Here is a 25,391-nt window from a genome sequence, read left to right as displayed (position 1 = left end):
TTATATAATTGATAATCTAGATGAGCCTGTCAAAAACCCTAAAAAGTTGTACGGCACAAATCTGAATGACAGGGAGACAGTTAGTGAGAACAGGCAGCGGCAACTAGAGCTGGGTATCTGCACTCACACCTTTAAGATATTGAGGACAATAACCCCGTACAAAGTAGAGTTTAAACTTCTCCAGTCAAATGATATCTGTGTTTGATCCTTTTTGTACCCAGATCTAGAAAAATATGTTTTCTGTTGTTTTGCTTGCAGCCAATCACTGCAAGCACTCTTCAATATAATGAGGTTCTGCAGCAGCTACAACCCATACAGCAATGATACTTAACTTGCAGCCTGCAGGCCAAAACTGGACTTCAACTGGACGCAGGTTGTCCACCCAGCCATTTTCTTATGTACAATAAATCTCAAGTGATTCACTCACTGGGAATTGTTTTTATACTTTTAGTATGCAGAAGGCGCCAGAGTGCATAAACAGCATCAAAATTGAGCTTGTTTATTCACAAACCCCAACAGAGGCCGTAGCTAAGCCCCTAATGTCCTAAAATCCCTAAAACATCCTAAGATCATAGAAATGTCCTAAAATCCTAAAAAAAATGTCCTAAATTCCAAGAATATCCTAAGATCCTAGATATGTTCTTAATCCTACAAATGTTCTAAAATCCTAGGAATCCTAGAAATATCTTAAAATCCTATAATTGTCCTTACAATCTAGAAATGTCCTAAAATCTTAGAAATGTCCTAAAATTCAAGAAATGTTCTTAACTCTGTTATTTTGCAAAAGTGGTCCCCAAGCAAAGCAAGTTAAGTACCTTACGATACAGTCTGTGGTGTGGTGAGATCGAGCGTAGTGTATTTGATGGAGTTGGCAGTTTTGCTTTCTGCGATGCCACCACTAAAATTACACCTGACAGTACACGGCTGTGGTGTCTGATGGCATTTTATGCAATTGAATGCTTCCATTTACACAAAGAGTATTGAATAACTTAAAAAAAAAAAAAGATATCAAATGAAGTACTCTGTTGGAATTGGTATCACTTTAGGTCTTTAGCTGGTTTTGGTACTGGTAAGTTTTTAAACAATAACCAGCCCTAGCAGCAACCGGACTGATGTAAATTTAGATGAAGAGGAATCAAGTTGTGTTGTTTGAAGCTTGGACGTCTGTCTCGGCTAACGTGGCCCTCGACAGAACACAAGATGCGCCTATTAGAGATGGAAACATTTCAATCTGCACAGCCTATGTGTCAGAAAATGGCTCCAAGTCCCATTCTGTCATTGCAGTGTATCTTTGTATGAGAAAAGAGTTCTTGAACTATTCATTTCACACACGCAGAGGAGTTTAAATGTGTGCAAAGACAGAGTAATGTTGAAGAAGAAGCTGCAGGAGTGTATTGATTTAGTTGAAGTCGTTTGCTGTGTTCAGCTTATAAATATTTCTAAATTAGAGTCTGTTGTCTCTCGCCGCATTCTAAAAATCAATTATTCATGCCTTTTTCTCAGAGCTGGACTTTTGTAAGTTTCTGTTCAAATGCCTCAACAAATCGTCAGAGGAAAACCGCAGACACTGCAGAACGCTGCTGGAGAAATTGTTACAAAGAAGTAGCCCTTGTCTTCTCACTCATGGCCTCAAGTCGGCTGCCTGTTAAATACAAAATAGAATTTAAGAATTTTCTTCTTATTTAAACTCCCTCCACGCTGCCATCAGGACCTTCAACGCTTGTGGCAGAAAAACAGTTTTTAAAAGATATTTTTGGCATTTCTGTGCTTCAATTTCCTTTCATTTAACAGCTGCCATGTATATCTATACAATACATTTGTTATGAACCGACACGTCTTGATGATTCAACCTTGCACATGCATCAGTCGGCTCTATTAAAAGGGAACTAGAGAGACAGGACTCCAAGGTCATATGACCAGGGCTCAATGGACCAAGTGTAACTAAGCTTTTGTCTCCAGGCTCTCAAAACAGCTTTCATTTAGACATGAGCTCTTTTTTAATGGTCTGTTTGTGCAAACAGGCCTTTTATTCACTGTGATATTTTTATGTGTCAAAAATTGAATTTTCCTTGCTTTTATAGACTTGTAAAACACTTTGTGGCACTATAAAAGTGTTGCATGTATATAAATAGGATTAATGGACTTTTAATCAGGAGTGCAGCACCTGTTGTGCTAGCAGGGCAGAAATGATATTAAGGAGAGGCAGTAATGGTACTGAGACACAGGGGATATAGTTGAGCAGGTGCATCAGTGGTGATGAGGCCCAGGGGACACTGATGGAGATTCAGCCAGACTTATCAAGGAATTGTTGACAGGACAAAGTTGCCAGATGTTCTCAAGTCGTGTTTCCGTCAGAGTTAGGTCAGTGGGGGGTTTGGGGAAGATAGAGGAAGAAACTTGTCAGGATAGAACTACGTGGGATGCATGAGGAACCATATTAATTTCCTAGTTAGTGCATTTTGTCATGTGTTGTTTCAAGTACTGATGTTGCAGCCTGGTTCACTTGTAATGCCCGAGTGAGGCACAGAGAACACCAGGACACTGTGCCTGTGAACAAAGCACTGTTGATTGCAGATAGCACACTCAGACCTTTTTGTCTCCCACAGTCAAAGCCCCTGATCCCTCTCCAGAAGGAGGAGGATCCAGAGACACACAAAACCGTGCTGACCAACTACATGTTCCCGCAGCAAACCAGGACTGAGGAGTGTGAGTACTACACATTCAATAAGACTGCAGTTCTCTTTTATGTTTTATTCATGATTGATCTTCCGGACCCTTAAACTGCAACTGTGCGCAACTGTTTTCACTAATCACTTCTTAGCAGCAGGGCTGGATATTAAAATTGTAATCTCGTTCATCAGTCTGCACAATCAGGCAATCACCCTGTTCATATCACAGTACTTGTATGACTCATGTGAGCACAGTTCATAAGAATAAAACACTGTTGATACCCAGTATAAAACTAAAAATGTGAGGAAAAAAATTAGGTTTTGAAGCAAGTACATAGTACAAGTACACATAGTCTTGAAAGGCATTGAAATGAATCTTAAAATTGGGCCTTAAAGGGATACCGAAAAAAATCTTATCAGACAGTAAAACAGAGAAGCGCTGATCAAATATAAACCAAGATTCTGTCAATGAGTTGCATATTTAGCACCTCAGATGTTTTCAGAAACACGTTTTAGCTTACAGTTTAACTGTAATACGAGATTGTTCGTTGCTAGCCAGTTTCACACGCAAGAGTTCATATAACATCACCCACTGGCAGGAACAGTTATTGGTCCGATGCAGCACAATGCATTCTGGTTGTTGTAGAAGACAAAGCCATAGTCCTTTTTCTCCATTTTCGCCAGTCATATAGCACCAATTTCAAAAGTATTTGTGTCTTTCTACTGCATAAACAGCCCCATTTTATTAAAAGGCAAACTTTCCAGCAATTAAAGACCTCTTTAGCTGGTATTAAAATGTCTTAAATCAATCTTTCAAAAGTGTGATGTGTTTACAATTTACTGAATGCTTCTCAAATAAATGTCACACAGATCAGGAAAGTGGACTGCACTGCATCAGCAGCACTTTTTTGTTTCTGGCTGGGATGTTCCACTGTCTGCTAGCTAGCTGTCACTGTAAATTGGACAAAATGGGGCAGTGCAAATTCTACAAAAATTGGCTGTTAAATCACGATTTTGCAGCATGGCTGAAACTGATACAAGGCAATGCATACAAGGCTCAGAGTATGTCATACAAAAGGTTTATTAAGTTTGGCACAACAGGTGTTGGAGCAATTGATGTCACTTCATGTTTTGTTTATTCTTTAATTTTTGTCATTGTAAATTGGTAGTAAATTTAACTCTGAATCACACTGAAAAAAGTCTTGAAAAGTCTTTAACTTGCCCTAAGCTGTAGGAACCATGTTACTACCAAGCAGTCTTATGGATGGCCTGCAAGGACTCCTGTCTCTATATTTTATGAGAGACCTTGTTACTTGAGACCAAAGCTGCAGAACACTAGTCTTCTTCTTCTTGTCAAGCATCTGTTCATCTGGTTTGGTTTCCTGTTACACCAGACAGCTTGAGCTGACCCTGTTGCATCTTAGCTTTGGAGTAATTAGTGGTTCAAGATCTATGCACCTCAACCAGTCAAACGTTAGAAAGCCGTCTGTTCAATTTCTTTGACAATGCCAGTGACCTGACAGATGATGTCACTATTCACGTCACTGTATTTAGGTTCTGTCCTCTATTTGATATTCACTATCATCAGTTTTATGTCATTTTCCATCGTTATCTACTGGGAATTATTCCAGAAGAGCTTTATCTGTTTCCTCATGTTTTCCTGAGAAGCTGGAATAAGTCATGACCTGAGTGCAATGAATATGTTTTACAACATGTTAATATGGCTGCCACACAGACACACACACAGACACACACACAGACACACACACACACACACACACACACACACACACCAGGTGACTCATATTATCCACTGTGCTTTCTGGTATGGCGTGTTAAATTGTAGACAACCAGAGCTCTTGATAAGGTTTGCCCTCAGTCTCAGCTGATGTTGACTCTGAATGAACTACAATAGTTAAATCAAGTACACAGTAATCTACTTTTAACTAACTAACAATGTAATTCCCAAGTTAACAAACCTGTTGTATACTCTTGAGTATCTATATGTGGCCAAATTGAAGGTGAAGAGCTTATTAACACAGGAAACCACTTAGACTTATCATACCTTTTAAGCGCAAGACAGCTTTAAATTCTATAGTGAGATACTATCTTCTGAAGAAACAGGATGGAATATATATTCACTCTGCAATAAATGTCACAGACTGACAGACACAACACAGAACAGATCAGCGATGCAAAACTCTGCTTCAGAGTTTCAGGAGAGCAGCATCAACAAAACCACATTCACCACAGCCACAACATAATTTTCGTAGTAATCATGGCTCTGCTTCTCCCAAGAAGTCATACAGGGGTGGCGTTTGGCGAATGCTTAGTAGTTATTAATTTGTCATTAAACTGATTTTTAGCAATCATTTTGTCTGCCGTAGGAATTAACAGGGAAAGGTATTCTGCCACACCAGAAAAAAAAAAGTGTAAGGTCATAACCTGAAAAGATTCTTGTTATAGCAAGATGTTTTTCACATTTGGATATAGGTATTTGTATGATATACCAAGATACTATCTAGTTAATATGTCATACAAACTTTTGACATTATAACAAGAAACTTCACTGGATATAGCAAAAACTTATCACATTTTAACATGAAACATTTCATGTTATGAAAAAGATAAAGACCATCCTGTTAAAAGTATGTATGATGTTATAAAAAGAGCATTTCTTGATACAACATCTTGGTATAAAAGAAACTTTTAATCTCATTAACTGATACCGATCAGTTTGTTTGTTTTCTGGTATGGCAGTAATACACATCAATAAATTAAATGTAAGTAGGCTAGTGGTAAATCCTGCAAGAATGTTAATAAATGGTACATCTATGTTTTTGCTTCCATGTCATTGTAGTAGAACAATTCCAAGTCTCAGTAATTCACAATTGAATGGCTTTGATTGTATTTAAGGGGTCAACTCCTGAATTTCAAGTTCCTCCACAGCTCCCTCCATTTACTGGCATGCCTCATGTTGCCTTTGCGCCATCTTGTGGTGGAAGTCAGACTTGAATTACTAGAACAGTGTGGGGGTATGAAAATTCAAAACTAAGGCCTTATCCTCCTCCTGGGTTCTGCTTCTATTTCAGACATCCCCAACTCCGACTCTGAGAGCTTCAATCCAGCTCTGTGGGAGGAACAGCGCAAGCACCGAGCTCAGGTGGCCTTTGAGTGCGACGAGGACAAAGATGAGAGAGAAACACCCCCGAGGGTTCGTGTCAAACTGTTGTTCAGCTAATTGGGGAAAGAAAAATGACTGTGGTGACATGGTTTACTAAAGTGGAAGGACATTTAATGATCGCGAGTTTTATTTTGGCAACAGTCTTTACTTTGATGTAGCTGTTTTCATATAAAACATGCCTTATTTCCCTTTTTCCACAATAATTAAAGGAAACATTTTTATCAATTTAGGGTCTACAGAGGCAACAATTTCCTTTGAAATGTGTCTCTATGAAAGTGTGTGCACCTGATTCTCTATATAATTACCATCAACACTGCCTCTTTTCCTTGTCCCACTTCTGTTAAAACTGAAACTGAATGATTTTGATGGTAAGTTTGTGGGTATTTTTCCTCTTCCAGGAGGGAAACCTTAAGCGATACCCTACACCATACCCAGACGAGCTGAAGAACATGGTGAAGACAGCGCAGTCTGTGGCTCACAGGCTGAAGGAGGACGAGTCAAGTGATGAGTCGGGGAAAGAAGCAAAACCAGTTGAGAGGAACCACATTGGAGTACAGGACGTGGGAGTTAAGGTCAGCTCCAGCTAAATGTAATTTATGTGCAAAGAGGTCTTGGTTCCCCTCTAGTTCCCTTTTAACCATTAGAGACGCGCCATAGACCCATTTAAGGAGAAGAGGGGAGCTTTAGGAAGGGATAGAAGGTCAACAGTAGATGCCGCATAGAAGTGGTATACATATTCTAAAATTTGGGAACCCAAAGATTAATTTGAGATGCTGTTCAGCAGTGTGTGCTAAGTTTTCTGTTCATAAATTTTGAATGAACATTGTGTTTTGGTACAGTGTCTGTGAAGACTCTGTTAAAGTTCAGAGTGAATAGTGGTGTAGATCATTATAATGAAAGTATATATGATGGCCATTCCTATGCTCAGTTACATCTCATAAGTTGTTGCAGTAATTTTTGAGTTGACACCATTTGTTACAAAGATTTAGTGGAAATTTAATCATTTCTGACCATGCGAGATTCTAATAAATGGTCCAAAATCCATCCAAAATACCTCTTTAAGATACCAAGACCTTGAGTAGCACCACAATAAATCCATGCTGTGATTTGGTATCAAAACTATCTGAAAGAATTGCATTTTTTGGTGTTTGGATGGCGAGCACTTCTATTCTGAAAATTGCCCCCTTGTTGAAAAAAATACCTATAAAATCCATATATCCTCTAACTGACTCAAAGTCTCTAGTTTGTAATTGTAAAGTTTCATGTGGCTGTGATGTTAAAGGTCACCAGAGGTCATTTTATAGTGAGGTCTGTTTAAAGAAGAAAATGGTCTCAACCACAATGAAATGTCTACTAAGTGGGGTATCATCATCAAACATGTATGCAGTAAGGCTCATTAAATCCATATTCCAAATTCACAATACTAAACTTATGCAATTCCCAGTTTAGGAACCCCAGTATGCAAAGATTTTCAAATACATCTTTTTTAGAATAGGCAATAATAACACATTTATACTGCATGAATGTTTTTTGTCAAAAACTGCATAGTTTTCTGACAAAAAAAACTGCATGGGACAAGCATAATGTGGGCACATCTGTAAAGGGGAGATTTGTGGGTACCCACAGAACCCATTTTCATTCAGATATCTTTAGGTGAGAGGTTCAAAGCACCACATTGAAGTGGGCCATACCAGTTTTCACCTTTCAAAAATGTAACCTAATTTTGGAGCATTATTTAGCCCCATACCAGACATGCTAGCGTTACATAACTCACACCTGATACCACATATTTAATGATAGGAAATTAAGCGCACCACAGCCTCTTAAATACAGTAATGTTGACTAGTATCCCCAGCTCGCTCTGGCACAAATCTCTTGGGATTAACTAACTGCATTTGGGGGCTGTGGTGGATTCGGGGGAGACTTTTATTTTTCATTTTATTGTATGCACACAGAAAACAATAAAACAGTTGATCAATGAAAATGAACTGCATTTTTAACATACAAGTGCAGGGACTTTTTTTAATAAACAACTGATCGTCCATACTGTCTTTGTGCAGGTGATTGAAGCTCCCTGTCCTAATGGCATGCCATCAGACGTGGAGGCCCAATTATCTACCAACGCATTCACCCAAAACTCCTCTGCGACGGAATCGAAAGACACTTCAGAGTCTTACAGTTCCCAGACAGTCGCAGTCAAATCTTCAGCGGGCTCCATGATGAACCACGAGGACACACTGGAGGTACTCTCAGTTCTTTAGTTAGAATTTGACAAACAAGAAATGCGACGACCACATCATGAACGGTAAAATGCAGCTTTAAGAAAACTGTTGTTATTTTCGTCAGGATTCTGATGAGCTGTCTGATGAAGAGGAGGAGATGAAAATTGCGGAGATGAGACCCCCTCTTATCGAGATCTCCATCAACCAGCCTAAAGTAGTGACTCTGAGTAAGGATAAAAAAGGTAAAGATTTTGAAAGTGAGCGAAATATGTTAATTAAAGTGACAGTGTCTAAATTCAGTACAATAACTGATATTTCTGATTCTAAATTAACAGACGATGCAGACTCTTTGCTGGATGACACTGTGGCCAACAGCAACCAGAACAACAGTAACTGTTCGTCGCCGTCACGCATGTCTGACTCAGTGTCTCTGACCACAGACAGCAGTCAGGACAACTCTCTGTGCACCCCCGAGAGGGAGGCGAAGATGCCCTTCCTACCAAAAAGGTTAGTACCATTCTATAAAGTAAAGTCTTAATCCTCTTATCACAAAATCTAATGCACCTCCCGATTCTTTGTTTTAGGCAAGAGGATGAGAATATGAACCAGCCGAAAGACACCACCCCTCTCCTCCATAACGGTAACGGCTCTGAGACGTCCCTTCAGGCGCTTTTGAAAACCCAGCAGACCCCACCAGAGAAAATGGGGGACTACGACCTGTCCATGGAAGCCAGGCTGGCTTTCATCGAGAAGGGAATTAACAACGGCATGGGAGAAACTTACACCAAGTGGGACCAGATCAATATGAACGTGTCCAAGTTGCAGACCGACAACATGGTCCAGCTGGACGAGGTGGACAAAACCAAGAATGGCTCAGTAACCCCGCAGGACTTAGACAGCAAGCAGGGTTTTGGCAACAACAACATGGAGCATTTTCTGAATGGAAACCAGCAGGTCAGTGACTGCATCAATAGCGTGGGCAACAAAAGCCAAGCAATGAGAGTAGAGACATCTGCTGTGCATGTGGCCTCGACAGGCGTGACAGCCAGCAGTGACATGTCTCTGTCTCGCAGCACAGAGGAACTGTCTCCGGATAAAAGGTGCCATCCCCCGCAGGTGATGAAGTCTCACAGTGTCAGCAACATAGAAACGGGGGGGATGAAGCTGTACTCTTTTGACGGGGATGATGACTCCTACGACACAGCAGGGATGACGAGGATGGCCGGAGCCGGCCCGGGGCCAGGAGCTCAGGGCCAGAGCATAGTCAGGAGCAAATCTGCCAGTCAGTTACTGAATGATCAGAGTCTCCAGATCTACCCCGGCTCCTCTGCATCCTCCTCAGACCTGCTCTCCTCCTCTAAGCCTCCTGCCAGCACTGGAAGGTATCCCGTGTCCTCCAGCATGGCCATGGGCATCCCCCCTCCTCAATACAACATACAGTACACAAGCAGTGCCATGCCGAAAGACGGCCTCTGGGCCCAGAGGACGCCCATGCCTCCAGAGCACCAAGGCTACCTCCCCCCTCCTCCACACTCGCTAGCCAACACCAACTATTCCAACCGTAATCAAGCACCTCCTTACCCTCTGCAGCCCCAGCAGAGGGGGCCTCCCATGGCTCCCAAACCTTCTGGGGACATGTGGGCTAAAGAGAGAATTCATTCTACAGGAGGCCAGGCAAGGAGCAGCTCTCTGCAGAGGCAAAGCAGCACCGCCTCCACAGCCTCCATGGGTGACCCGAGGCGCATACAGGTGCCTGAAGGGGAGTACATGACATACAGGGACATTCACACCCTCGCCAGGGGGCCGCTGGCAATGAGCCAGGCCATGCAGAGGCCCCTCTCAGCTCGCACTTACAGCATCGACGTACCTGGAGGTTCCAGGCCTCTCGGTGCCAGGCCGCAGCCCCACGAGCTCCCAGAGAGGACCATGTCTGTCAGCGATTTTAACTACCAGCAAAGCAGCCCCAGCAAGAGGCCCAACACCAGGGTGAAGTCTGAGCACTCGCTGCTGGACGGGCCGGGACAGGTGTCAGGAGGAGTGGGAGCTGGAAGGGTGCCAGCTGACTGGAGAGACCAGGTGATGCGGCACATCGAGGCCAAGAAAATGGAAAAGGTAAAACCGGAATTTGATGAAATGGAGAATTACAAAAAGAATCACAATTGTTTGGTCCTTTGTCTCATTATAACAGTCGTAATTATTTTGAGACCTCAGCAACATCATGTGAATATGAAGAAACTACCTGTAAAGCTTTTCTTTAGCCCTCTTTTAAAGGGTTGATTCACCCAATACAAAAAGACGTTTTGCCCAGGCTGTGAAGTATCTGTCTCTGAGATTGCTGTCACCACTTTTGATACAATATAGGTGAAATGAATTTTGCTTGTGGAGCTCACAGCATTGAAAAACACACATGTATAAAACAATAACAGAGACAATAGGCCTCATACAAAAACAGTTTTGTATTCTTTATTTTCTCTTTCTTTTTGTTACAAGGTGGGCTTTTGTGGTTAATCCACATCAGATTCAGCAAGCACCTTTAGCTTTAAATAACTGTATAAATGGCTCACTAGCATGTGAACACATGATGAAAGCCACCTCTGAATAAATGAGCACAGGCATTCATGAGAACTGTAAATTAGCATAATTAAGGCCCCAGTAATACCATATACGGCCATGTGTCCTGCCCCATATATCTGTATGTGTTCGTACATGAAAATGGCATCCGTCAAAATATGTGCTGCCCCATTAGTGCAACTGCTGTGCAGTTAGTTACAACATGATAGATATTGCAGCGTATTACAAATAAATACAAATTTAGAATTTTATTATATGTCAACATTATGTTTTAATTCATCGTTAGGAAGTGTAATTTTTACAGGATTTTCAAACTTAAAAATGCTTCAGAATAATGTTGTACACCATCCATTAGTAAAAAAAAAAATTGCCTTGGATAAGAGCATATTAATTACACATAACTCCTAAAGCAGGTCCTGACCACTCATAAATGATGTTCGTGCCTAAGAGAAAATTCAGAATTAGAGAAAACTGGTGAATGCAGCAGGTTCTCCTTATCACTCATGCCACAGAAGAACAAATTTGTTCGTATGGGTAGATGTTGCATGAGGCCTCATGTCTCAGCTCATGTGAATAATGCACAAGCACACAGTCAGCAGTTTTCAGGGCTGTCCTAGGAGAGATGTTGCTGCTGAATTTTTTAAATGTAGCTGTTTCAGTGTTGTGAGCAACAAAATTCCTTTCAACTCCATTGTAAATGAGTAGAGATGTGTTTTGATAGGATTTCGTGTCATATGCATTATCATAAATTATTGCATTGATGACAGCAAAACCACTTCAGAATAAATAAATCTACTTCAGAATCTGCTTTTTGAATAAGCATCTTTTCAAATCCCTTATAAAATCTTTTTAGTATGTTAGGTTGAAGTGGAATGAGGACATCTCAAGCTGATTTTTAGCCATTTGTTTTACTTTATTGCAAATTTCTGTAGTGTCAGAAACAGCAGAAGAGATAATCGGAGACAGATTGTGAATGTACAATTTGGGGGGGATTTGGTTTCCACAGAGCTTAACAATATGGGTATTTTACCAACTTGGAACCAAATCAATCCAAAGTGGAACCAGCTATTAGAGCCCATACCTGTTTTGAGGTGTCCGAAAACTTAGAAGCCAAACCTGTATGCCTTACTATGATGTATATTTGGGTGAATTGACTCTTTAATATGGAGTTGGATGTTTACAAAAGCCTCTAACCCTGCAAAGTATCTCTGTTTCACTGCATGTTTGTCTGTATATGCCGTAAACCTTTCTGTTGTGTCTTTCTATGTCGTCACTCATTTGGTGGATTGCATGGCCACGGCTGACATGTCGGTTGGTGCTGCTTGTTCCCCTGTCGTCCCTCTGTTCAGAATGCGCTGTCTCGCTCCTATAATTCCAATAACGCTCCGCTGAGCTGGTCTCACTACGGCAGCTGTAGAGATATGCATGCCAGCCAAGGGTCTCTGGTGTTTAGTGCCAGGGACGGACAGCCCTATGGAGCTCTGGGCTTCTGTGTGAGTACTGTCAACTTGAAGTTAGCTCCTGCAGCTTGGACATACTGAGCCAGGGCTTCCAGTTGCTGCTAGTTTCACATCCTTTAGAAGATAAGATGTCTGTTTCCTTCTCTCCCAGATGTTGAGAAGTGATCACTGACCCCCAGAATCTTTCACTTGTGCTTTTCATAGACAAGTGAAACTACAATGTCTCTCCTATTGTCTGATTTCACACGATCACAGACCCTCTCTAGTACATGTGATGTCTTTATGGATGAATAATGGCTGAAATCTAGTATGCTGTGTAGCTCCTCCTAGTATAACTCTGTGTTTAAAAGGGGACTTACTTGTTTCTGTACCATCATCCAACTGATTAATTTTCGTTACTATCTCTATGATAAAGTCAGCTATAGACCAACTGGAATCTGAATGAGTAGATCAAGGCCACCACTGAGCTTTAGCTACTTTAGAAATTAAAGAAATGCTTCACCCCCAAATGACAATCTGTTTATCAATTATTCACTCTGAGTAATTTTGAATTTGTGAAGAAAACTTTCTTTTTCTCGCATGCCTCCACGGTGAACAAAGAATCCAAAAACAGAGAAAATAGGGGTCCAAGTTTAACAACAACAAAATTATGTCAAATCATTCACTAACAAACACTCATGCAACTCTTGTAGTATAACCTCATTTATCCAGCAGCATGTTCATTACTTTCCTAACAGACAGTCCTTTCCAAACTTGAAGCAAAACTTATTTATGCTCTCCAAAGCCAGACTTTATTTTACAAAAACAGTCATTTTACCTCCTTGCTGAACACTAGAGCTGCTGTCTCAATCAGTTAGTTTATGTTATTGTGTCAATCTACTAAATCTCAACTAACCCTTTAAAACACAAAGTCAAACAAAAACAGAAACACAGTAACTGATTGAAGCATTGGTAGATCATCAGATCCTATTGTCAGCGAGGTAAAATTAATGTTTTCGTGTATTCTGGTTTTAAAGAGAACATAGTTAAGTTTTACTTTCAGTTCAGTTCCCTATCAGAAAGCCCTGTCTGTTTGGGAAGTACTGAGTATGTGAGTGGATAAATAGATCATACTGCAGGAGTTTTTGTGCCTCTTTCAATATAATTTTGCTGTTTTTAAATGTGCACCCTTAAGACTTCATTTCATCCAGAATTTTCTCAATTTTTGGATTCTTCATTCACCAGAGGCCTGTCAGAAAAACAGTTTTCTTCACAATTTCAACATAACACAGGCTGAGTAATTGATCCACCAATAGTTGTTTAGAGGGGTGGAGTATTCCTTTAATTAAAAGCTATTACTAGGGCGACCTATAGCTCACTGGGTGCGCCTCAGGCTTCTGCGGCGGCACAGGTTCGAGTCCAGCTTGTGGCCCTTTGCTGCAAGTCGTAACCCCCTCTCTATCCTACCTTTCCTGTCTCTTTTAAGCTGTCCTACAAATAAAGAGAAAACAACCCCCCCCCAAAAAATTAAAAAAAAATAAATAAATCTATAAGCAGTGTGTGGCATAAATAACTTTGCTACATCTCATTCATTCATCTTGTTATTGTTCAAAGGGAAGCTTTTATTTCTAGTGACACATTTACACACATCTGTATTTTCTCTGAATCTAGCTTACAACAAAAGTGACGCTCTAAACTGAGATGTAACAGATTTGTTAGAAGAAATTGAGCTTTTTCAGGCCATTTTTTTCATGAAGAGAGCCTCCTTGAAGTCCAAGTTAATATTCAAATATGTAACATCTTGTATGGTACAAAACACCCCCTTTTAAACCTGCCAGGTGCTTTAAAACACCATAATCATCATCCCGGTGTGCGTTTCCTGTGATTGTAATGCATCTACGCAATCGTGCCTTTCTTCTCCTTTTTAACTGCACTGAACTTTGAATCCTTATTTTGCTCATTCATCATCTTCACTCCAACTTTCGATCACTTCAGAATCACTTCATGTGCTCTCACTTTGTGTGTGGGGATGAAAAGTGTGTTTGCCAAAGGTAAGTGGTTGTGTGTGAAGTGTGTGTGTGTGTCTAAGTGATTTAGAAAGTTGGTATTAGCATCTGTAGAGGAGACAGAAAAGGCTTTTAGTACTATCAAAAGATGTCTAAGAGTGTTGTGTAACCCCTTCCCCGCTTAACATTTAAGATTCACTTCATCTCCAGCGAGCTAATACTCCAAATTAGGTGCCGCTGAGTGTCTGAAAAGAAACTAAGCACAGTTTAATGTCAGTTTTTCATCAGATGTGACCCTTTTCACCTCCTTCTAAAACAACACATCACTGCGTAATGTCATTACCAGACATGAAAAATGATCATGTCAGTATCTAATCGACTGTCTTGTCTATTATCCCTCGCTGTAAATGAGTTTCAGTGGAGTGAGGTTTTGGGCAAAAAGTTAATAATCATCACTGTCTTCCCTTTAAGGATGATGCGTTTCCCCAAGGGCAGCAGGGCTACACCATGGATCCCCACAGAAAAGTAGGTCTAATACAGACAGACTTTTGTGGTTGTCAAATATAAACATGTAAAAGCAAGAATAACACTTGTGTTTTTGTTTCCCAGGTGCCTTTGATGAACGGTCAGATGGGCCCTTCTGTTCGTCCTCAGGTGAGCCAGACGTCCATGGCCCGCCATCCTTCCAGAGAGCAGCTCATCGATTACCTGATGCTCAAAGTCTCCCATCAGCCCCAGGGGCCCCCGCGCATCCCACACGACACGCTGCAGCAAGAGGTGAAGGGTGATCTTTGTGTGAAAATACTAAAGTATTTACTGCAGTGTTAAATAATAATTATATATTGAGGCTTGGCTAAAGTTTGACATTTTGGGGGAGGCGCCTCTTCTCCTGATTTCTGAGTGTTGGATGAGAAGATCGCTCCCATATCTGCCCCATAAATACAAAGCTACAGCCAGGAGATTCTTATGTTGCTTATCTTAAAGAATGGAAACATGGAGAAAGAAAAGTGACAAGATTTAGCCTACCATGTTTCCTTTAGAGATACTGGCAGGTGGATTTTGTTAACTGTGGACAAAGCCAGGCTAGTTTTGTTTTTTTTCCCTGCTTCCGGTCTTAATGCGACGCTAAGCTTAGCGGATATTAAGAGCAGTATTATTCTCATCATCTAACTTAGAAAATATGCTTATTCATTTCCTTGCTAATAGAGTCAACTGTTATGCTTTAACATGGTTCCTGCAGCTCCTTAAAAAGTCCAAAAAGGCATTAAATAAGGCCGTAACTGGTATTAAGTTGACTTCAATTAATCTGTCAAAAATCTTAAAAATGCTCAGAAATTTTTTTGTTTGTTTTGGTTAAAGAATTTAATGAATTCCATTCTCTTAAATTCGTCAAAAATCGTCCAGAAAATTGGCCAGAAATGCCAGATGTTTACCACTTCTGTTGGTAAACTAAATAGATCCCTTTATGATAATATAATATGGTCATTGTCTTTCATGTATTCCACTATAAAAAGAGTCTTGTTTTTGTTACAGTACAGTTGGGCAAAATAAAATTGACCTTGTTCAGTTTTGGTTATTAGAAAATCGGTCTTAAACGTGATTCCAAGTGGTATTAAAAAAAGTCTTAAATATAACTTGCCTTCAGCTGTAGGAACCCTGTTCAAGGAAATCTGAAGGCTTTGAATCGTAGGCCGTAAGAATCTGATGTTCTTGTTCATTCAACAGAATTTATTCCACGTAGGCCTACAGGCTACAAAGACAGCACCCACTTAAAAATGAATACCTGCTCCTTAATCTACTGCCATGGCTTTTTAAGACTAATGTTGGTAATTAAAAGTGAAAGAATATGAATAAGTGGCGAACAAAAGTATGTGTGTGTGTGTTTCAGATTCGTGTGAAAGTAGAGAAGAATCCAGAGCTGGGTTTCAGTATATCAGGAGGAGTGGGAGGTCGGGGAAATCCCTTTCGTCCAGATGACAATGTAAGTTTATATGGTACCATACACCAAAAAAAAAAAGATAAATTAAATTTAAAGAAAAAAACTCTTATATTCCTTTAATTTTTTTATTGTTTGCACAGAAATTGAACAATTATCCCCCACACCCACGAAAGGAAAACAGTACAGTTCAGCAGCTTTTGATGTGTATAAGTAATACAATAATATTTTCCATGTCTTGATTTCAGGGTATATTTGTGACAAGGGTCCAACCTGAGGGGCCGGCGTCCATGATTCTTCAGCCCGGAGATAAAATTATCCAGGTATTCTGCTGTCTGTACAAAATATCACACAACTGTCTTTAAAGGTTTTTTTTATTAGTCATTTGCGGGTTGTCTGTACATACATCTCATTCTCGTGAATGCCATATCACAGAAATGCTATGAAGGAATTCTTTACATTTGACACAAATGTCAACTTGGACTCAACAATGAGCAGATCACATTTTGGTGGTCAAAGGTCAGGGTCATGTTGACTTTGCCTTTTGTATTCTTGTTGTTATTGGGTTTTTTTTTAAATTTGGCACAAACGTCCATTCATAGTCAAGAAAGACCTGATTAGATGTTGATGGTCAAAGGCCAACGTTTTCTGCGATCTTGTGTCCATCTTATTCTCGTGAATGCCACAACTCAACAACACAGCTCAACACGTTGAGAGAATTTCGTCAAATTTGGCAAAAACTTCGACTTTATGTCAAACTTGAACTTATTAGAATTTGTTGGTCAAGTTCACCGTCACCTTGCATGCATCTCGTGAACGTGATATCTTAAAAACACCTTAAAGGAAGTCAGCTTTGTCACAAGCATCAACTTGGAGTCAAAAGCTGTTGGATGGATTGCCATGATATCTGATGCAGACATTCTTGATCTTTGTCACCTTTCTTTCTAGCCATTTTTATGCATCCGCTCAGGGAATAGCCGTAGCTGGACACATTATGTTTTTGCGTTGCCAGGCTGTCCTATCTTAAGAACGCCTCAAGGAATTTCTTCAGCTTTGGTACTAACATCCACTTGGAATCAACAATGAACTGGTTAGATTTTGGCGGTCAAGGTCACTGCAACCTCGTCCGTCGCATTCTCATGAATCCAGTATCTCATGAGCAACTTGATGGAATTTCTCCAAAATTTGTCACAAACGTCCATTTGGACTCAATGAGACATTTGGCTCGATACTGAATTGGTGACACTAATCTTGGGTGCCCACCTTGAAACTGTGCTGATTTTATAGATTTTCTGTACTGCCAGGTAATGTAAACTCTTAGTGCAACTTGCTTCGAGGAGACATACAACCACTAATCATTAATTCAAGTCCTTCACAATAACCAAAATTCTGTCTTTTCTCACAGGCAAATGGATACAGCTTTGTGAATATCGATCATGGGAATGCAGTGTCCCTCCTGAAGACGTTTCCAAACACTGTGGATTTGACTATCATAAGAGAAACGCAAGCATAGACTCAACTGAAACTGACCTCTAATGCGTTTGGGAGTTGGGGGAGGGTGGGGGGACACGAGAGGAGAGCCGAACACAGAAATTGACGTTGACTCTCATATTTTTCTACACAGAGGAGACTGACCTGTTGATACCTGTTGGGACTATTTATAGTAGAGATCTTCATAGCCTTGAATAAACGGGGAGAACCACTGAATGTAGTGGATCAAAGCGTGACGGCAGCAAACCTCTGCAAGTACGAGTCCTCAAAAGGCCATCACTGTGGTATATATATTTTTATACAAAAGAAGCTGAAGATATGACCTGCTCTGATGCAAATAATTACTGTGGTCTCTGTACAGATCATCTTTTTTTTTCAAATCCTTTGTCACATATTAGGTTTTATTTCAGCAGATTGACATGAATCGACCACTTACGGGACGGAGCTCCCTCTCTTCAGTCATCCAATTTGCCTTTTTTCTTTTAAAAAAATTTTTTATTCAAGATGTTGAAACCATTTTCTGGTCTGCCATGCGATCTTTTGACGGAGGACAATGTTACGTGCTTTTCATGTGGAGACGAATGTAGATCAAGGAGGTGTTTGTTTTTGATTTTTGGAGAGAGTTTTTTTCTCTCTTCTTGCGAGATCGAAGAGTCGAATTGAGGAGATCATCCACCCCTGCTTCCATAAAACCTGTGAACACCCTCCAGCGTACACACGCTTCTGTCCTCAGCTCCGATTTCCTCACAGCAACTACTCTGCATATCACCCAATCACACCACTACCTGCGCTGTGCAGAGACAATATCAACAGCTTCTCACATGTTGAAGAAATGCAGTGTACATGTGGACATTCATTGGCATGGAAAAATGGGAAGGAAATTGAGATATTGGGGGATAATGTTTGCTCTGCCTTAAATCTGTTTTGCCAGTCAGAAGCTTTTGTTGGAAGCCAGAGTTCGACATATTGGGAGATACGCTCTTTCACTTTCAGGCGGAGTTTGAGATTTGAAGATTGAAGCAGTGGAAACTGTCAATCATCTCCACTTTTCATATCTTTTTTCCCCACCTAGAAAGCAAATTATTCCCAAAATATCAGAACTCCTCCTTTAAGCGGAGATAGATATGGCGGTTATGCTAGTTAACCAAAGTAAGTTTGGAAATTGTGGACAGGAGGCAAAAGCAGGAGACAACTTAAGAAAGAGATTTGAATAGGAACAGGTCAACGTTTCACTCATGAATTTTATTTTTAAAGGGTAACTTGTGTATCTTTCAACCTGGACCCCATTTTCCCATGTATTTGTTTCCTTAAGATACTAATGGGAATGATTTTTGAAACTGGTCCACTATTTAGGAAGAGTGCTGCAGCTGCCAGCAGTGAAAAAGATTCAGATGTTCACACCATAAATTAATGTCATCATAAATTAGTGTTGTTTTTTTTTTTTTGCCTTTGACAGGCTCATATTGTTATCCCAAGTGTCTGACAGCACTGTGTAAAGGATCCATACAGATAAAAACCTTCTTTTTTTTAAGAGTAAGACCCTTCTTTTAACCAGAAACAGCCCCGAAACTGCTATAATCGAACACACCAAACTCTTACTCATACAAATATGTAGTAATTTTACCATCATAAAATACACTAAACGCCATCTTGTTTCGTCTCTCCACAGTTTGAACAATCACCAACTCTGTTTTGGTTTAAATATTTACACTTAGACACTTAGAACCTGTCAGGGGCAAAAACAAGGCCTATTAGTGACATAAACTAAGGGTCCACAAATGGCCCAAATGGTTACATTGCAGCCTGTTTTAATGGCTGCAGAGCTCTTTTTAAATTTTGGACCAATTTTAAATGTTGTTCCGATAATAAACTGAGACACAAAAACATGGGAAAATAGGGTCCAGTTTGAAAAGTATTGAAGTTACCCTTTAAGGGCTTCATCTTTCAGGCAGCCAGCGGTGAGATGAGTGCTTGTTCTGCAGGGGTTTCAGCATCTATCTGTTTTACTTTTTACATGGGAGAAGACCACAGTTTGCCTTTTGTGTCTTTAAAAATGTTTTATCATACTTTTTACTCATCACTTTGGAGCAGTTCCTGTTTTTTTGTGTGTTTTCTTTGCTGTACAGAGAGTAGAGTTGGGAGAGACAAGTTGTCAAGTGCCATAGACCTTGAACTGTTTGAACAGGGGAGGACCTTTGACCCCACAACCCGAGCAATATTCACATATTCACAACCTTCTGTTTGCAGCATAACGGCTTCAAAGCAATATTTTAAAGCCTTTATTTTCATTCAGACAAACAACATCAGATAATGTTTTTTTTTTTAAACACAATCTTTTAGTCACTGATGATTTTACATGATTTTTATATTGTCAAAAGAATCATTTTTTGTAATGAGATAGCACAGGAAATATATACAGCAGTGCTTCAACAAAAAAAAATCTCTGCATTGTGTAAAAGTGAATGTTTGTGTCACTTTGCCCGAGAGCTTTTTACCGTTTTGTTGCTTCGATTAACTCCTGATGTTCATTTGTGCAAAAAATAATCAACTTACAAAAACAATCAAAGCTGCATCTCAGAACATTCCTCATGTTTGTCAAAGAACTGTGTCCGAAGGGAAAAAAAATGTGATTTTTTTAAAGGCAACGTCGCGTCACTTCTAATTCTCTCTGCACCTTTATATTCATTCACTGATAAATATCTCTTCAGTGAGACGTGTTTCCGAAAGATGGAAATGATAAAATTCACTAAGTAATGTCCCAGTAAATTCCAACTATTCATTCGTGACCACTGAATTGTTTGTACGATATATAATAGAATTTTATCCTGCAGTGTTTCAGCAAATGGCATTCCCTCCACTTGTTTACAGTAGATCGTGTCATTTATTCGTCCAGTATGTAGTTAAGATTGACCCATATTTTATGCTTGTGGCACTATCCAACCAAAATAATAACACTGTGGTAATTAAAATTAGATATCCCTTTTAATAATAATAGTCGTACTAAATCAAGGTAGCTGTTTTAAGTGAAGCTGCGCCCTTTAAATTTTAAACGGAATCTAAAATTGGTGCATTTTTTTCAAAAGAAATTGACATTCAAATTTTTATTTTCTCAAATTTCTCACAGAACATAGTATTTGACACAGATGATTTGTTGTTTATATTATTTGTTCTAATTTTGTTGGCGATTTCTTTTTTAAGAGTAGGGAATTTTTTCTGCAGTAATGGTCACTTTATATTCATGGCAAAAAAAATAACGTACAGTCTGACATCGTAGACAATCTAGGGAGATAAAACACACATTTTCTTCACTCATGTCCGTTTCTTATGCTCCCATATTATTTATTTAGCAGTCTTCTGTGGTTTTTAGACCTTACTAATCAAATTGTAAATACTCTTTAAAAACAAAAACAACTGAGAAAAGAATTAATAACGGCATTAGTGACTTGCGATTGTAAAACCAGCAATAAATTGCAATGCAGAGGCACTCATTTTAATGTATAGCTAGTATTTCTAAAGTTTCTCTTGAAACAGCCACAGTGAGTTGATGATTGATATGCATTTATCCAACATTCCAGATTTTGTACATAATGACCTGTTTCTGAAGTAACCTGTGGAAAATAAACTAATGCTCTTTAGCGACGATTCTTCTCTCTTCATTTCATCCTCGGGATTCGTCTTTTTAAACCAATGCAGTGAATGAATAACACAGTAAAGACGGTACAAATGGACAGTGCTGACTAGACTTGAACTTTGAGAGCATTCTGTCCACAGCTGAGCTAAACCGCCTCCTACATGGGATCAGCTGTGCCACCAGGCCTTACCTCTGACGCCATCATCAGGTCAAACATAGCAATGATTTTTCTCAATATTTACTTTCTTAAAGCATGGTTATTTTTTCTTATTGTGGAGGAAGCATCTTTCTTTTTGTCTTACACATTCCAAATAATGTTTAATTACTGAAATATTAAAATAATTATGTTACACCAAACTGAGTTACATAAACATGGTAACAGAAGTACTGAAAATGTATGGAAACCATATTTAGGTATATGTAAATTCAATGTCTAAATGTCCTGTTACCTTTATAGATTTGTGTTGATATAAAGTATGTGTTTATGTGCATGTGTCTTTTTGATGTTTTGCAGCAGCTGAAGACCTTCTTCTCTCCTTTCTGAAGTGTTTACAGCCGCTCCAGTGAGTTCATCTTCTTACCTACCTAATCACTGATGGTTTCTCACAGCTTCTGGGTGTGCGGCAATGCTTTCAAATCTCATAATAATCCATATAACTCAGGGTAACCTTTTGTTTAAAGACACTCCTGGTGTCACAGCTGTTTCAGTAGCGTTTTAGCCATGTATACTATTTATGACAAAAGCTTTGCATGAACTCACTGAGGTAAAAAAAATCAATCTCATAATACATAGTGTCACTTTATATTTCTGAGCATTTTATTGAATGCATTAGTAAACCACTGAGGTTTACAGATGAGTGTGACAGTGTGTGCTCAGTGGATGGTTGGGATGGTGGCTTTGTGTGGTTTGGTTCCCATCCACTCTCAGGAGCACCTGGACACAAGGAGTTCTGTCCTGCAACAACAAATACATCTTTTAGTGCTCTTTGTGTCATGTAAGACGGAAATATAACACAATTTCTGCTGCCCGCATCAATCTTAACCAAAATGAGGTTGCCCTAACGGATTGTCAAGTGACCAAATAATCTCTAATTTAACATTATTAATGTGTCACAGGGTAATTTTAATTTAGAAAACGCTCACTATAACACAATGTATTTTAAGATGTTAGTTATAAGACATATCATAAGTATATGTTGATGTGTTGCTATTTCTGTAATATAAAGATACTCACTTATTTGAAACAGAGACGACGACTTCTCTACAGCTGTCTTGTCGAGGTGACACTGGCTATGTTGCAGGAAGGTTGAGTCTCTATAAAATAAATGAATAATAAATATTTAAAGTACAACAGAATGAGTGACATTAATCATATTTGAATCATTCAGTAAGTAATATCAAGACTTGCAGGAAACGTCTGTTAATGTTTTCATAAACTGTTACGTCTGTCTGCTCTCCAGCTCGTCCTGTGGGTCGGATGTCAGCATTTCTTCTCTGTCGTGAAGGTAACAGTGGATGCTTCCATCATCTTGCGGACTGAGAGAAAAACATAAAATATTTGATTGATTAAAGAAGTGATAATAGGAGGGTAAACGGGTGCATACATGGCTAGTTTACACAGTAACATACGTGACTTTATTTATCTTTGTAGAATTCAAGATCTCACTAAATAAATTATATTACTCTGAGAGCCATGTTTACAATTTACATATTGTTTTTTCAGTCTTAAATTTAAGTGATTAAGGAAATGATATAATAAAAACAAAGAGGCGTGGTATAGAGCTCATACTATAACATTCATTACTACCTGTCTTTTTACTATTTTCTATTGTAAGTCACTTTTTTTCTAAATCAGAAGCTGGTGCTTACTTTTTTCGTCCACATCCTGAAGGCAACATAAAAAGTAGTCAAAACAGTCATATAATCTCTGAATTACTGAATAAGTGCTATTATGTGAGCAAACAGTCTTTGTATACAATATGTAGCTAGTTTGAACAATAGTTAACTTTACTCTCTGTCTTTAAACCATAAGATATTCTAGTCTGGGTCACTTTTTTTTCTAAGTCAGAAGTTCATGCTTACTTTTATTCGTCTGTGGTGAACAACAGCAGCTCAGATGCTGAAGTGACATCGGACTACAGGAAGATAAAGAAAAAGTTAGTGAAACAAATACTCTTTGATTTATTGAATATTATAAATATAGTATATTTTACATAGTTTCTATACCTTTTGTGCCCGCATTTTTTGGTTTCTGGTGGTAGATGTTCAGGAAGAATAACACTAAGAGTGCTTGATGTTAGGCAGACTTTAACCAAACTGTCGGGAGCTTTGTTGGTCCAATGAGGTTTGATCATGTGGGATGTTCTGGTTTTGTAAGGTTAGGCAGAATTTAAACTACTTTTGGTGAGCTTTGGTAATTCCATGCTGGGTGTTTGGTAGTTTTAGGTTTGGCAGACTTTAACTCTTTGAAACCTGGATTGAGATCAGTCTTCTTGTGCTCAGCTACCTTTCACAAGTATTTAAACCTTTGAGCCCTTTGCTCATATTGGATGCCCTGTGTTTTTAGGTTAGGCAGCCTTAAAGTGATTTTAGGGAGCTTTGTTCGGTCCATGAGGTTTGCTTATAATTGATGTCCTGTGTTTTTAGGTGAAACAGACTTTAAACTTGTTTTGTGGAGCTTGGGTAATCCGATGGTCCCATGAGGTTTGCTCATTTTGGAGATTTTGGGCTTAGGCTGACTTTAACTAAACTTTAGGGAGCTTCATTGGTTACACGTCTTCATTAGGGATTACTCATATTGGATGTTCTGTGTTTTTTGGTGTCCACATGATCTGAGAGTGAGGTGCCTTGTCTTCTGTTTATATTTTGCTGCTTTTATCTATCTTCTTCTTTTAGTGGAGTCATCTTTAGTGACATGTTTAGTGTTGAGAGCCATGTACAGTTTTGCAGTAGGAGACACTGGTGCTACAAGAAGAAATGTAGTGTTCATTTGAACAGCAACCAAGCCAAAGATTCTTCAGCCCTGCCAGTCGCAAAGGCTACATGCACGGGATGTCAACAGCCCTGCCAGACGCAAGGGCTACCTGGGGAATGCTGGACCTGCCAGACGCAAAGACCAGTGTTTTATTAAATGCAACAGCAAACATCTGACTAAATTAAAGAAATGATGGCAGCATTGAGCCTGCTGACACCTGGTGATAACATGCGTTGTTGGTGATCAGATCACATGTGTACAGTGCTAAATACAGGTGTAAACAACCACCAAGACATACTGTGATCCGATGACTCAAACTACCTGCCGAGGTGGACTGGGACACATATGACCAGAGATCTTTTGGACAGGGACATCAGTGCAGGACATGGTGGTTTTGGTGACAAGGGGTTTATGCTCTAAAATGTACCCATGTTGGATCACCCAAACGCATGTTAATGCCGGGTCTAAAGAGGCTTGGAGTGTGCTCGGTGGACGGCTGGGATGGCGGCTTTGTGTCGAAGGGTTCATGTTGACTCTCAGGAGCTCTTGGACAGAAGAGGAGTCCTGTCCTGAAACAAATACATCTGTTTGTGCTCTTTGTGTTATGTAAGGAAATATAACATGTCTGCTAACAGCATCAGTGTTCTCCAAAATTCTGTCACACTAATGGACTGTTAAATGACGAACCGTCTTTTAATTTAATGTTATTAACCCTTTAAAATCTTGATCCTCATCAATTCTGTTATGCTGCATTCAGATGCTTCTCACAAGCTTTTTAATCCTCAAAACTGAGCAAATTGGGTTTTGTTACTTTGAAAAACATGTGGGGAAAAGGCAACAAGAAACTTGCCCAAAAATAGTATATGGTGTCAAGAAAATGACCTGGAAATTAGTTTATTTTTTTAAATGGGCAAGTATGATAAGAAAATGATCAAAAAACTAGGGAAAATGTACAAAAAACTATTATTTATAATAATAATGTACTTAAAATTATGTTACAGAAAAATGATTCTACATATATCAATATATTTTAATTCACTGACTTTGACTTTTCTTGTTTTTGCTTATTATTAGGTAATTTTCTTGTATTTTTTACTGATTTCATGCAAATTTCTAGGCCATATGTTTCCTACTCTCTGTTTTTGAAAAAAAGCAACCTAATTTTCTCAGGTTATAAAGAATTAATCTGCTACAGGTTACTTTAGTATAGAAAACATCTAAGGGGTTTATCTTTTATGCTGACTGTAATTCAATATATGGAGAAAAGT

At 39.3% G+C, this 25,391-nt stretch overlaps 1 protein-coding gene across 2 annotated transcripts in view; it reads left to right on the top strand.

Moving 5' to 3' along the window:
- Positions 1-21,153, top strand: part of erbin (erbb2 interacting protein) — a 73,749-nt gene extending 52,596 nt beyond the window's left edge. Inside the window, exons 15-27 of one of the 2 annotated variants that reach the window (XM_088071416.1) lie at positions 2,607-2,706; positions 5,762-5,883; positions 6,252-6,425; positions 7,914-8,096; positions 8,200-8,317; positions 8,411-8,582; positions 8,660-10,187; positions 11,996-12,139; positions 14,563-14,616; positions 14,701-14,868; positions 15,980-16,072; positions 16,276-16,350; positions 17,433-21,153. In XM_088071416.1, the coding sequence (XP_087927542.1) occupies positions 2,607-2,706; positions 5,762-5,883; positions 6,252-6,425; positions 7,914-8,096; positions 8,200-8,317; positions 8,411-8,582; positions 8,660-10,187; positions 11,996-12,139; positions 14,563-14,616; positions 14,701-14,868; positions 15,980-16,072; positions 16,276-16,350; positions 17,433-17,540 (3,039 nt within the window). In that variant the 3' untranslated portion in view covers positions 17,541-21,153. The remainder of the gene's footprint in view (positions 1-2,606; positions 2,707-5,761; positions 5,884-6,251; positions 6,426-7,913; positions 8,097-8,199; positions 8,318-8,410; positions 8,583-8,659; positions 10,188-11,995; positions 12,140-14,562; positions 14,617-14,700; positions 14,869-15,979; positions 16,073-16,275; positions 16,351-17,432) is intronic. The other variant, XM_042509843.2, reaches the window with a different exon arrangement.
- Positions 21,154-25,391: the final 4,238 nt, after the last annotated feature.

Source organism: Plectropomus leopardus, chromosome 20 (genome assembly GCF_026936395.1).
Source record: "Plectropomus leopardus strain MGB_pleo_1.0 chromosome 20, ASM2693639v1, whole genome shotgun sequence".
NCBI lineage: Eukaryota > Metazoa > Chordata > Actinopteri > Perciformes > Serranidae > Plectropomus > Plectropomus leopardus.
The sequence above is the reverse complement of the archived record's forward strand: the minus strand, read 5'-3'. Positions and strand labels throughout refer to the sequence as shown.